This window comes from Dendrobates tinctorius, unplaced genomic scaffold, assembly GCF_039654945.1.
Source record: "Dendrobates tinctorius isolate UK_male_01 unplaced genomic scaffold, ASM3965494v1 ptg000170l, whole genome shotgun sequence".
Taxonomy (NCBI): domain Eukaryota; kingdom Metazoa; phylum Chordata; class Amphibia; order Anura; family Dendrobatidae; genus Dendrobates; species Dendrobates tinctorius.
Window position 1 is genome coordinate 1,025,358 of NW_027361837.1, and position 14,643 is coordinate 1,040,000.

Consider the following 14,643-nt stretch of genomic DNA (forward strand, 5'->3'; position numbering starts at 1 on the left):
ATGGCCAGGAGGATAATTCTTGGGTCTCTGCCTCTGACATTCATGCAGATAGATTGGTTCGTGCTCTTCACCGGGCCCATCCTGATCGGCCTGGTGGCGTGGATGAGGGTTCGGTGACCCCTCCTCAAGGGGTGGTACGGTTGTGAACTCATTTTCTGGTCTGCCTCTGGTTTCTGGTGAAGGAGCTGGTTGTGTTGACAGAGGAGTCGTGAGTTCTCTTTCCGGGCTCCCTCTGGTGGTGGATGGAGGTAATGAAGCTGATCTAATTTTAGCTTCTTACTATTTATGTAGTTAAAGAATATTTTGGGATTATTTTTACTTTCTCTGGCAATGAGTCTCTGTCTCAATCTTTGCTGTCTTGATTTGCTTTTTACAGAATTTATTTAATTTTCTGTATTTATTTAATGCCTCAACACTACCTACTTGCTTTAATTCTCTAAATGCTTTCTTTTTGTCCCTTATTGCACCCCTTACAGCTCTATTTAGCCATAGTGGTTTCCTTCTATTTCTAGCATGTTTATTCCCATATGATATATATTGTGCACAGGTCCTATTCAGGATGCTAATAAACGTCTCCCATTTTCTTTGTGTATTTTTATGTCTCAGGATATCGTCCCAGTTAATTGCTCATCTCTCATCCGTTGGAAATTTGCCTTCCTGAAGTTTAGCGTCCTTGTAACCCCTCTACTACACATCTTATTAAGGCTGTGTGCCCACGTTGCGTTTTTGTAAGCGTTTCCGCAGCGTTTGTGCCGGATCAGACGCTGCAGAAACGCTTACAAGATGCTTCCAATTAATTTGCATGCATTTTTGGCTTTTTGTGCCAATGCATGCGTTTTTAACCGCTCAGGAATCGCTTAGCGGCTAAAAACGCATCATGCTCATTAATTTCCGCATAGCTGAGCGTTTTTAGCATTCCCCCAATGTTCCCAGAAAACGCATGTCAAAAACGAATCAAAAGCACGCGGCTTTTTGGCAAAAACTGTGCAAGAATCGCGCGGAAAAAGACGCGCGTTTTCTGGGAAAGGGAATGCGATTCCTGAGCCTTTAAAACCGCTAGCGTGGGCACAAAGCCTAAAGGATACAGTGGGGTACCACAGGGGGTCAGTTTTGGGCCTGCTTCTTTTTAACATATTTATTAATGACCTTGAGGGGACTTTTTTGCTCTGTTCTCAAAATATGCCAGAGTGCTGATATAGTGGGAGAAGTCTAATGACTTCAGGTTTTTTTTTTTGCTATCAGAAGTGTTGGACATTTTTGCAGGGTTTTTTGGCGTGATTGCAGACAGTATCTTTCCTGTCCTTTCTAGTTAGTGTGGGCCCCATCATTTGCGCAGCCTATTTTCCTACCGGTGTTTGTGTTTTCATCTTGTCTCACCGTCAATACATGTGTGGGGGCTGTCTATTCCTTTGGTGTCTGCTCTGGGGCAGTTTAGATTTCCCCTTTTCCTGCTTTAGGCTTATTTAGTCCTCCGGCTGTGACGAGGTGTCTAGAATCATCGTAGGTACACTCCACGGCTACTGCTAGTTCTGTGGTTAGGACCAGGGGTCTGCAATCCGCTTAGTTACCAACCTCTCTGGTTTTCTGTGACTTAGCTTGGTCGTGTTTTCCTCCTCGGTGACCCAATCATAACAGGTATGGTTCCATTCGTCATTGTCAGCTCAGTGGAAAGCCTTAGGAATATCTGAATGCTCCTTGAATATCGGGTGGAATACCTAAGGGAAGTAGAGCAGCTAAGACTTGACAGACTGCAGATTAATAAACTGCAGGAAATGTAAAGAAGATGGCAACCACTTTCAACCCGGGCTCTGGAGAAACAAAAATATTCCCTAAAGAATGGAGGAGTTAAAAGTAATGACTCCTCTGTTAGCTCAGTGCTGAGTGACCTAGGCGGGAGACCATGTAGCATACTAGATGGGTCAGATTCAGAACAGACAGTAAGCTCAACTAAGTGAGTCTCATGGCCGCACCAACCATTGGAGGTGGTCATGGAGAGAGAGGTTTGGTAAAGAAGCAGACTTGAGAGATGTGGTGACTAAAAAGGGTCTGGTGACACGTACAGACTGACTCAAAAGCTGAAGCCCAAGGCCAGAGAGTAGTTAGGGATGCAAGGGAATTTTTCCTGTATATTGACCGCTGGGGGCGCAGAAGGCCTAACAAAGTTATGACTCCAAAACGTGAGGCGACAAAGTCCGACAGTGCCTTGTTCACAAACAGGAATTTAGTGAGTGATGGACTGTTTCGGGGACTGACACTCAAAACCGCATGAGAAGGCCCTCTCGACTGGTAGAGCAAAGTGACATGGGTGCCCGGTCTCGAGGCCCCTGGTTTATGACATGTGTCCACCCCCATAGGTTTGAACAAAGGTGGGAGGTATGTGGTGCAGTGAAAGGGGCAGTGCTGGACAGAAGATATATTTCTCCCAGGAGGATAACATTTGACCTGAATTTTCCCTAAGGTTGAGGACCTGCAGTGATGTCACGATCACGTGATCAGCCCATGTGATAGGTACCTCACCTATGGGTGTGGTTATGGGCAATATAATGAGACTGTGGTGTGGTCACCTGGTCTGTGTTGGAAGGTCCTAGTAATGGACAGACTTCCTGAATAGCACATGGTGATACAGTGTACCTGCAGAGCCTTGGTTGGACGGCTACTGTGTTGGGGAAGCCAGGACTGACACTGACAAGGAGTCAGCGTGTGGAGCGGAGCTCCTGGAAGGTAACCTCAGACAAGGGGGTTGTAATACATGGCAGAGAGGTTTTATCTGCTACATGAACAGACTGTTGGTCATGATATGGTCATGGATGTATTGAAATGGACATTACGTTATGCGAAGTTAAAAAAACAAATAGACTTTTTTGTGAGAAACCGTTCCTGTGTGCTTTAATCCCATTGCCAAGCGAGTGTCCCCCAACACACTCAGGGAGCGCTGTCTCACAATATATATTTGAAGGCCTTTTTATAAACGTATGATTTTGTGAGCTTAGCAACCAGGGCTATTTAATATTTTAACCTAATTTCTAATAAATGATCTTGTATGCTTGATGCACTTTATACCCTTCAATAGGATTTATCTTCTTGCGCACTGAGTTTTTTTTAGCTTTTTTGTACAGTGTGTGTTCTCATCTCCCTTCTGACCATGTTTTAATGATATTTATTTAATAAAGCTAAACATTTTAGTTTTATTATGTTGTATGTGGAGGATCTTTTTGCTCTTCATCGGCTTTCTCTATTTTTCGGGTCCAACTCTATTTTTAACGTTAATTATTTAAGAAACAGTCTGAAAAAAAAAAATAATTCAGAAATTTGTAATAGAAAAATAAATTTACATTTGTTGGCATTTTCCAAGTCCCTTAAAGTTTTTTCGGAATATGGGTCTGGGTGAAAGCTTATTTTTTACGCCCTGTGCTGATGTTTTCACGGATACCATTTTGGATAAGATGTTTTGATCTCCTCTAATTGCATTTCACTGCAATGTTGCGGTGGTTAAATAACTAATTGTGGCATACCAATTTTTTGTGCTGAAAACGTCCCCCCTCGGCTTATACACGAGTCATTGTCCAGAAAGCCAGCGGTAGAGGTGAGCGGCGGAGCAGCGGCAGGAGCCAGCAGCTGTGATTTCATACTCACCCTCTTCGTGCCGTTGCTGCACGTCCCTGCATTTCCGATGTCACGATGCGGCAGCTCTTCCCCTGTGCTGAGCAGTCACGTGGTACCGCTCATAAAGGTAATGAATATGCACGCGTTTCCACTCCCATAGGCGTGGAACGCATATTTATTACCTTAATGAGTGATACCACGTGACCGCTCAGCACAGGGGAAGAGCTGCCACATCGTGACATCGGAAATGCAGAGACGTGCAGCAACGGCGCGAGGAGGGTGAAGCGGACTGCGAAGGACGGGGGGAGGGACTGAGCAATGCATACAAGGATGGGGGGGAGCCATGCACACAACAGGGGGAGCCACACAGAGCACGACAGGACAAGCCACACAGAGCAGGAAAGGACGGGGGAGCCACACATAGCAGGACAGGGATGAGGGGACAATGCGTACCCAGCTTATACTCGAATCAATAAGCTTACCCAGTTTTCCGTGGCAAAATTAGATGCTTTGGCTTATACTCTGGTTGACTTATACTCAAGTATATACGGTAATTTTAGACTTTGATAGATCAAAGTTTTCTGCATGCAGCAATACCAGTGTGTGGGTGTTTATGGTTTTATTTTTAATGGCACAAAAGGGGGTGATTTGAACTTTTGTATTTTTGTCTTTTTTTCATATATTTAAAACATTTTTCTCACTTTACTGTTCTTGTTAGTCTCCTTACAGGATGTGAAGCTGCGATCATCTGATCGCTTGTAATATACATAGCAGTGTATCAGCATAAGCACTGCTATGTAAAGCTTTCAAAGGAGCACTGTAATGACAGGCACAGGGGGTCTTGTCATAGCGACCCAATAGCGCCCCATGATCCCTGCCAGTGCGTCTGAAATGCCGCTGTCAGATTACCAGTGGCATTTAACAAGTTAACAGCCTCAAGCGGAGCACTGCTCCACCCGCAGATGTTAGAGGCAGATGATGGGTGAATAATTCAGCCATCACCAGCAGGGAAAGATGTGAGCTAAGGTTGAAAGCCCCAACAAAGGCAGAGATGTAACATATGACATAACTGTACATCATATGTTGTGAAGGGGTTAGTACGTAATTTTAATGATAGTGAAAGTTATATTAGTATTAAAATTGTCCCTATTTTGACCAAGAAATCTCAAATGGGGAAAGGGAGAGGATATGCTGGGGTGCCAGTGTTTTAATCCCAGTCAATAAATGGGATTTATTTGTATTATCCTTATATAGTGAGTTATAATCTTTATAGAAAGTGTTATCTCTATACATAAAAATGAATGAAAGCATCTTTCATTTCACCAGAGCTGTTCAAAAGAAGCTGAGCTGTGATTGGTTGCTATGAGCAACAGTTTTCCTTGCAATCACTAAACATCTCTCATTTCACCAGAGCTGGTTAAAAGAAGCTGAACTGTGATTGGTTGCTATGACCAACAGTTTTCACACTTGACAACACCTCAGCAGACACTGACATGGTGGGAGAAATATAGCATCCCTGGGAACATATGCTCCCAGCCATTGTCTGCCCCCCTGAAAGGAGCAGAGAGCACATGACAGAAATGAATCCCCCCCCTCCCGTGCCTATATACATATCACACATCCTCCATCCCGTAGGCACATCTTCCCTCTTAAAGGGATCATTGGTATGGAAGTCAGAGCAAATCCATCCAGCGCTTTGGTTTTGAACCCAGGCTTCTCTTAAAGGGATCCCCGGTATGGAAGTTAGGACCGTTCCACTCAGCTCTGTGGTTCTGATCCCAGGGTCTCTTAACCCCTTTCCTACATTGGACGTAATATTCCGTCCATGTGACCCGGGCCCTAAGTCCCATGGACGGAATATTACGTCTAATGCGATCAGCGGCGGCCACATGGTGAGCGCCGCTGATCGCGGCCGGATGTCAGCTGATTATCACAGCTGACACCCGGCACAATGTGTCGGGGGCGGTCACGGACTGCCCCCGACACGTTAACCCCTTGCACACCGCGATCAAACACGATCGCGGTGTACCGGGGGTTAAAGGGAAGCATCGGCAGGGAGGGGGCTCCCTCCGTGCTTCCCTGAGACCCCCACAGCAGCGCAATGTGCAGCGCTGCTGCGGGGGGGCTCTTTCCCTACAGGTCCCCGGATCCAAGATAGCGACGGGGACCTTCGGGGGCCTGTAGGGAGCTGACTTCCTTAGTGCCTGCAAAGCGCAGGCATGAGGAAGTCTGCGTCTATGCCTGTGACAGATTGCTGATCTGTCACAGTGATCTGTGATGTGACAGAGTGACAGATCAGCGATGTCCCCCCTGGGACAACCTAATATAGTTAAAAAAAAAAAAAAAAAGTAAAAATATTTAAAAAAAAAAAAATAAATAAAAATAAATTCATTTTTTTGAAAAAAAAAAAAAAAAAAAATCAATAAAAGTACACATATTTGGTATCGCCGTGTCCGTAACGACCTGCCCTATAAAACTGTCCCATTAGTTAACCCCTTTAGCGAACCCCTTAAAAATTAAAAATAAAAAACGAAGCAAAAAATGATTTATTATCATACCGCCGAACAAAAAGTGCAATTACGAGTGATCAAAAAGACGCATATAAATATCCATGGTACCGCTGAAAACGTCATCTTGTCCCGCAAAAAACATAGTGTCATCAGCGAAAAGAAATAAAAAAAATTATAGCTCGCAGAATAAAGCGATGCAAAAATAATTTTTTTTTAAATAAAATAGTTTTCATTGCATAAAACCGCCAAAACATAAAAAAACGACATAAATGAGGTATCGCTGTAACCGTACCGACCCGAAGAATAAAACCGCTTTATCAATTTTACCGCACGCGGAACGGTGTAAACGCGCCCCCCCAAAAGAAATTCATGAAACGCTGGTTTTTGTTAATTATGCGTCCCAAAAATCGGAATAAAAAGCGATCAAAAAATGTGCTCGAAAATGATACCAATAAAAACGTCAACTCGTCCCGCAAAAAATAAGACCTCACATGACTCAGTGGGTCAAAATACGGAAAAATTATAGCTCTCAATATGTGGTAATGCAAAAACTATTTTTACAATAAAAAGCGTCTTTTAGCGTGAGACAGCTGCCAAAAATAAAAACCGTCATAAATAGTAAATCAAACCCCCCCGTTATCACCCCCTTAGTTAGGGAAAAATAAAATTAAAAGAAAATGTATTTATTTCCATTTTCCCATTAGGGTTAGGGCTAGGGCTGAGATTAGGGTTAGGGGTGTGTTGGGGCTTGGGTTGGAGTTAGAATTGAGGGTTTCCACTGTTTGGGCACATCAGGTGCTCTCCAAATGCAACATGGCGTCGGATCTCAATTCCGGCCAATTCTGCGTTGAAAAAGTCAAATGGTGCTCCTTCCCTTCCAAGCTCTGCCATGCGCCCAAACAGTGTTTTACCCCCACATATAGGGTATCAGCCTACTCAGGACAAATTGCAAAACAACTTTTGGGGTCCAATTTCTCCTGTTACACTTAGGAAAATAAAAAAAATTGAACCTGAAGTTTGTTTTTTTTGTGAAAAAAAGTTGAATGTTCATTTTTTTTAAATATTCAAAAAATTCCTGTGATGCACCTAAAGGGTTAATAAACTTCTTGAATGTGGTTTTGAGCACCTTAAGGGGTGCAGTTTTTAGAATGGTGTCACTTTTGGGTATTTTCTATCATATAGACCCCGCAAAGTGGCTTCAAATGTGATGTGGTCCATAAAAATAAAATGGTCTTGCAAAAATGAGAAATCGCTGGTCAAATTTAACCCTTATAACTTCCTAACAAAAAAAATTTTGGTTCCTAAATTGTGCAGATGTAAAGTAAAAATGTGGGAAATGTTACTTATCAAGATTTTTGCGTGCTGTATCTCTGTGATTTAAGGGCATAAAAATACAAAGTTGGAAAATTGCAAAATTTTAAAAATTTTCGCCAAATTTCCATTTTTTTCACAAATAAACGCAAGTTATTTGAATGAAATTTTACCACTAACATGAAGTACAATATGTCACGAGAAAACAATGTCAGAATCACCGGGATCCATGGAAGCGTTTCAGAGTTATTACCTCATAAAGGGACAGTGGTCAGAATTGTAAAAATTGGCCCGGGAGTTAACGTGCAAACCACCCTTGGTAGTGAAGGGGTTAAAAGGATCATTGGTATGGAATTCAGGGCAAATCCACTCTGCGCTTTGGCACTGACCCCAGGCCCTTCTTAAAGGGATCTCCGGTATGGAAGTCAGGGCAAATCCATCCCGTGCTTTAATTCTGACCCCAGGCCTCTCTTAAAGGGATCCCCGGTATGGAAGTCAGGGCAATTGCCTTCAAATACTCTGGTACTGACCCCAGGCTCTCTTAAAGGGATCTCTTGTATGGAAGTTAGGGCAAATCCCTCAGCGCTCTGATTCTGACCCCAGGGTTCTATTAAAGTGATCATTGGTATGCAAATCAGGGCAAATACACTCTGTGCTTTGGTACTGACCCCAGGCCTCTCTTAAAGGGATCCCCAGTATGGAAATTAGGACCGTTCCACTCAGCGCTCTGGTTGTGACTCCAGGCTGACAGGATGATGTGGGATATTAGTGGTAGTTGTCTGGTGGCTCTGGCTGATGGGACGATTTTGGATATTAAGGGTAGTAGTCCGGTAGCTCTGGCTGATGGGATGATGTGGGATATTATGGGCAGTAGTCCGGTAGCTCTGGCTGACGGGATGATGTGGGATATTAGTGGTAGTAGTCCGGTGACTCTGGCTGATGGGACGATGTTGGATATTATGGGTAGTAGTCCAGTAGCTCTGGCTGACGGGATGATGTGGGATATTATGGGTAGTAGTCCAGTAGCTCTGGCTGACGGGATGATGTGGGATATTATATTGAGTGTGGCTATGCTGAATGGGCGGGGCTCTACACTCAGCTATATATATATATATCTAATATATAAAGCTCAAAGTGTGTGTGTGTGTGTGTGTGTGTATGTTTGTTTGTATGTCCGGGATAGGCATCCGCACCGTCGTAGCTACAGCCACAAAATTTGGCACAGTCACACGTCTGGACCCCGACAGCATCCTAAGCTATGTTGTGAGGCGAAATTTTAACCCCGCGCGTTCCAATTCACCAAACAATTTTGCCCCTATCTACATACTGGGGGAAAAAGTGTGTGCGCGTCAAGCCCCGCCCCTCATTGTGATGTCACAATGCCCCTATTTGCATACTGGGGAAGCAGTGTGTGCGCGCCAAGCCCCGCCCCTCATTATGATGTCACAATGGTTGCCATGGCGACGCTGATGTCATCAGCTTAGTTTGCAAAAGAGAAGACTGAGAGGAGACTTAATAGCTGTCTACAAATATCTAAAGGGCTGTCACATTGTAGAAGGATCAACTTTATTCTCATTTGCACAAGGAAAGACTAGAAGCAATGGGATGAAGCTGAATGGGAGGAGACACAGATTAGATATTAGAAAAAACTTTTTGACAGTTAGAGTGATCAATGAGTGGAACAGGCTGCCACGAGAAGTGGTGAGTTCTCCTTCAATGGAAGTCTTCAAGCAGAGGCTGGACAGACATCTAACTGGGATGATTTAGCGAATCCTGCTTTGAGCAGGGGGTTGGACCAGATGGCCCAGGAGGTCCCTTCCAACTCTACGATTCTATGATTCTATGATCAAAGGTTGCAAGCCCCGCCGCCGCTCATTATGATGTCATAATGGTTGACTATGAGATGGAGGATGTGTGATGAGTATATGGGCACCGGACTATAGGATGGAGGATATGTATGATGGGTATATGGGAACGGGACTATGGGATGGAGGATGTGTGATGGGTACTGGACTATGGGATGGAGGATATGTATGACGGGTATATGGGCACGGGACTATGGGATGGCGGATATGTATATGGGTACGGGACTATGGGATGGAAGATGTGTGATGGGTATATGGGCACTGGACTATGGAATAGAGGATATGTTTGACGGGTATATGGGCACGGGACTATGGGATGGTGGATATGTATATGGGCACGGGATTATGGGATGGAGGATGTGTGATGGGTATACGGGCACTGGACTATAGGATGGAGGATATGTATGACGGGTATATGGGCACAGGACCATGAGATGGCGGATATGTATGATGGGTATATGGGCACTCGACTATGGGATGGAGGATATGTATGATGGGTATATGGGCACGGGACTATGAGATGAAGGATGTGTGATGGGTATATGGGCACTCGACTATGAGATGGCGAATATGTATGATGGGTATATGGGCATGAGACTATGGGATGGCGAATATGTATGATGGGTATATGGGCATGGGACTATGGGATGGAGGATGTGTGATGGGTATATGGGCACTCGACTTTGGGATGGAGGATATGTATGATGGGTATATGGGCACGGGACTATGGGATCGTGGATATGTATGATGGGTATATGGGCACGGGACTATGGGATGGAGGATAATTATAATTTTCTATAACTAACCACAGTTAGTTACTATGCCCGGGCAGCGCCGGGCTCTTCAGCTAGTCTAATATATAAAGCTCAAAGTGTGTATGTGTGCATGTATGTGTGTATGTTTGTTTGTATGTCCGGGATAGGCATCCGCACCGTCGCAGCTACAGCCACAAAATTTGGCACAGTCACACGTCTGGACCCCGAAAGCGTCCTAAGCTATGTTGTGAGGTGAAATTTTAACCCCGCGCGTTCCAATTCACCAAACAATTTTGCCCCTATTTACATACTGGGGAAAAAGTGTGTGCGCGTCAAGCCCCGCCCCTCATTGTGATGTCACAATGCCCCTATTTGCATACTGGGGAAGCAGTGTGTGCGCGCCAAGCCCCGCCCCTCATTATGATGGCACAATGGTTGCCATGGCGACGCTTATGTCATCAAAGGTTGCAAGCCCCGCCACCGCTCATTATGTCGTCATAATGGTTGACTATGAGATGGAGGATGTGTGATGAGTATATGGGCACCGGACTATGGGATGGCGAATATGTATATGGGCACGGGACTATGGGATGGAGGATGTGTGATGGGTATATGGGCACTGGACTATGGGATGGAGGATATGTATGACGGGTATATGGGCACGGGACTATGAGATGGCGGATATGTATGATGGGTATGTGGGCACTCGACTATGGGATGGAGGATATGTATGATGGGTATATGGGCACGGGACTATGAGATGAAGGATGTGTGATGGGTATATGGGCACTCGACTATGGGATGGCGAATATGTATGATGGGTATATGAGCATGGGACTATGGGATGGAGAATATGTATGATGGGTATATGGGCATGGGACTATGGGATGGAGAATATGTATGATGGGTATATGGGCATGGGACTATGGGATGGAGGATGTGTGATGGGTATATGGGCACTCGACTTTGGGATGGAGGATATGTATGATGGGTATATGGGCACGGGCCTATGGGATCGTGGATATGTATGATGGGTATATGGGCACGGGACTATGGGATGGAGGATAATTATAATTTTCTATAACTAACCACAGTTAGCTACTATGCCCGGGCAGCGCCGGGCTCTTCAGCTATATATATATATATATATATATATATATATATATATATATATATATATATATATATATATATATATATATTCATTATTTGTTATAACTAACCGTAGTTAGTTACTATGCCAGGGCAGCGCCGGGCTCTTCAGCTAGTTATTTATATAGCTGAATAATAGTTGTATCTGTTCTATAGAGATTTAATATTGATAATGGGCTGACAAATTATGGAATAGTAATACACAGTAATAGCATTAGTCTATGATGTCCACCCAAGTGTTCAATCCATCCTATGACAGCTACATGGACAATATTTAATTTCTATATGACAGACCGCATAGATACAAATAAATCCCAATTATTAACTGGGATTAAAAGATTGGTGACCCCTCTCTATCAACTCCCTTTCCCCAATTTGGTACTTCTTGGTAAGAACAAGGGACAATTTTAATATTATAATTTTAACGATAATAAAAAGTTATGTATCAAGTATTACACATTCACATCCCTATTCCTCCTTGTCCCTTTATTCATTAATTTACCAAGTGGTGGGCACTATATGTGAATGAAGAGATGGAAGTGTGGAGTTTGTATGTTTATAGAATTACATATTTAATTAAATAGGAATGTTCAGTTTAGTCGGTATTGCTCCTGAACACATGATATCCTTCTCGCAGGTGCCATACAGTTCCTACTTTGCGTTGACGCATCATGTCATCACTAACATCATATTACAATTGTACTGATAAAGCACCGATCTCTTATTCCTACACATCAAAGCATGCTCAGTTTGTATCATCGCATCGTGAGTTAGGGGCATCTCTTCCTGCCTGCGCTTGGAGCATTTTGCACATGAGATATTCTGCAAAATTATCCAGACAACTGCTGAGAATCTGTCTGCAATAAATGTTACCTTACGGCATTTATCGGGAGACCATTTTTTTTCAAATAAAAAAAAAAACCTAACAAAAAAAACCTCTAAAAAAAAAAAACGTGCAAAGAGCTGGCCAATTACTAAAGACAATTGGACCAATGCACTGGTTACGTCGATATTATTGTTGTGTTTTATCAGAGATTTTCTTGCTGTGTTTGATTAGAGATTTGCTTGCTCATCAGTTCAGCTTCTGGAATCAATGATTCCATCCATTCAGTGCCAGCCAGCAGAGAAGGATGGTTAGGTTGGATCATGTATACCTAACACCAGACAGGAGATTGCTAAGGGTAAATGTAAATCAATCATTCTATTAAGCTCATCAGTATCTCAGGGGACACAAGCCACTGTTCTCCCAGCCCCTAGGCCCATTGTGTGGATGGGGATTGAGACCCAGGGGAGCAGTCACCACATGGGGGTCTCACATGCAGTCCCATGTGATGGGACTCAGCCTGCGTGAATCACCTCCGATAATGCACAGTTAACTTTGGGAGAGGCGTGTTTCCAGAGGCCCGGGCTCAATTCCAGGGGACGGCTTGGGGTATTGATCACTCACAAGAAAAAGGAGCTGTTGTTGGCTGGAGAAAATCCAAGAGCTACAGTAGTGATATCTGTAGTCTGGAAGAATATAAGCTGTGACTGCACACTATACCGGCTGGAGATACCAAAAGCTGTGGGCCAACCAAAAGTTGGGAGACAGTGGATATCACCTGGTACGGGGGCAGAGGAACTACTGATCTCAAATTGGGAACTTGTGGACTGAGGACATTGTAATTTGGCATCTACCTGGAATTGCTGTATAACTGTGGACTGAAAAAATAAAGCTAGCTGCATCATTTATCTGCCTAGGTGATTATTACAACTCACAATCTTAGATGGTCACAAAAACAATAAAGAATAAAGCATCGGTTGCAGTTTTATGTTCTGAATCTGATAAATTCTACTTCTGTTGACAATCACACAAAAACAAACTACAATTATTAGTTAAGAAAAAGGGTTTTCTTTCTAATTTGTACTTACCGAAATATAGGAGTATGTCCAGACTTTGGTTTATTCCATGTAAAATGTGATGGAACAGACAAAAACTGATCATTGGAGTCCTTTTTGAGTAGATGGGGAGAACCTGAATTATCCTCTGTAGGGGTCTCACGAGTTGGAGATAAATTACCTTGATCCTCAGCACAAAGATCAGCTTTCCCTAGCAATGTGGCACTTTGGTCTTCAGAGGTTTTTCTCGTTTTTAGAGGTACAGCTGTCTCTTGGAAGCACTGGGATGGAGAACCTGGAACAGGAGCATAAGACAAACTGATCCAAGTATCTTCTGTGATACTTCCCCTGGGTGAATGACTGGGAGATGGTGTAGGGGAGTGATGAGGGGAAGTAGGACTCTGGTAGCAGATATCTGCACTGGAGTGTCGTCGCTTTCCGCAAGGAGACGTTGGCCTGGATGAAGGCCTAGAAGTAGATCGTGGACTTAGCCAATTCTCATCAGTAATGCTAGTTCTGGGAGAATGGCACGGAGACTGTCTAGGTGATAAAGATGCCCCATAACTTAACTGCTGCCATGTTTCATCCCCTGGAAATCCTCTGGGAGAACAACTAGGTGAAGCCAACGGTGATCCCAAAGTGAATCTTGCAGCAGCCTCATTGAGCTCCGAATCGACGTCATCATAAATGTGAGAAATAGATTCACAAGAGGATGCATCTGAAAACCAGCTTCTAGAGGAAATGCTGCTTCCGGGGCTTGGACTTAAAGATGGCTCCCTATAAGATGGCTCAAGATGGAGGTAGAGATGGTCACGGGACAGTCTTTCATTGTAGTCATTTTCTGAGCAATTATTGTGAAGTTCCTCAGTGGTTTCAGGACCTTGCTGGCAGTTAGGAGATATCGATGTAATCTGAATGCTGGGGCATTCAAATGGCTTTGGACCTCCAGTCTGACCGTACTTCGAATCCTGCATCTCATTGGTACCATAAGTTTTATAACCTTGAATGCGAGAAGATGGAGAGCGTGTGGAGCAGTGTTGCTGAGGTCCATGCTGAGAGACAGAAATGGGCTGGTTCACTGCTGATAAAGGCTGGTCTACATTGAAGATGTAAAATAATGCACTGTCATCAGGCTGAAGATCTGAAAATGGGATAAAGGAAAAAGATTACCATGATATAGATTACATGACAAAAACTATCTGTATTTAAAATAGCTACACGTTACAGCATGTTATATTATCAAAAATCACAATTAAAAAAAACACAACATTTAAAAAGTGAAATAAATAATACTGAAGGCATCCAAAAACCACAGAATAAGTATCAAATGCATTGTCAGAGAGCATTAGGGTATGTTTCCATGAGGCAGATTACATCCTGATTAGCTGCGGATTGAACTCTGCCTACAGTCGCAGCGTTCAATCTGCAGCGTCCAGATGTTACAGCATAGTGGAGGAGATTTTATGAAATCCCGTCTCCACTATGCGAACTAACACACATCTGGCGGCCCTGCGATTGCGGACATGCAGCGCGTCTTTTTAGACCGCAGCATGTTTGTTTACCTTGCGG

General features: G+C 43.7%; 1 protein-coding gene across 2 annotated transcripts in view; it reads right to left on the reverse strand.

Annotated features, from left to right (window-relative positions):
* NFATC3 (nuclear factor of activated T cells 3) overlaps positions 1-14,643 on the reverse strand; it is a 387,290-nt gene that overhangs the window by 243,017 nt on the left and 129,630 nt on the right. For both annotated transcript variants that reach the window (XM_073550790.1, XM_073550789.1), the window contains exon 2: positions 13,108-14,215. In XM_073550790.1, coding sequence (XP_073406891.1) covers positions 13,108-14,215 — 1,108 coding nt within the window. The remainder of the gene's footprint in view (positions 1-13,107; positions 14,216-14,643) is intronic.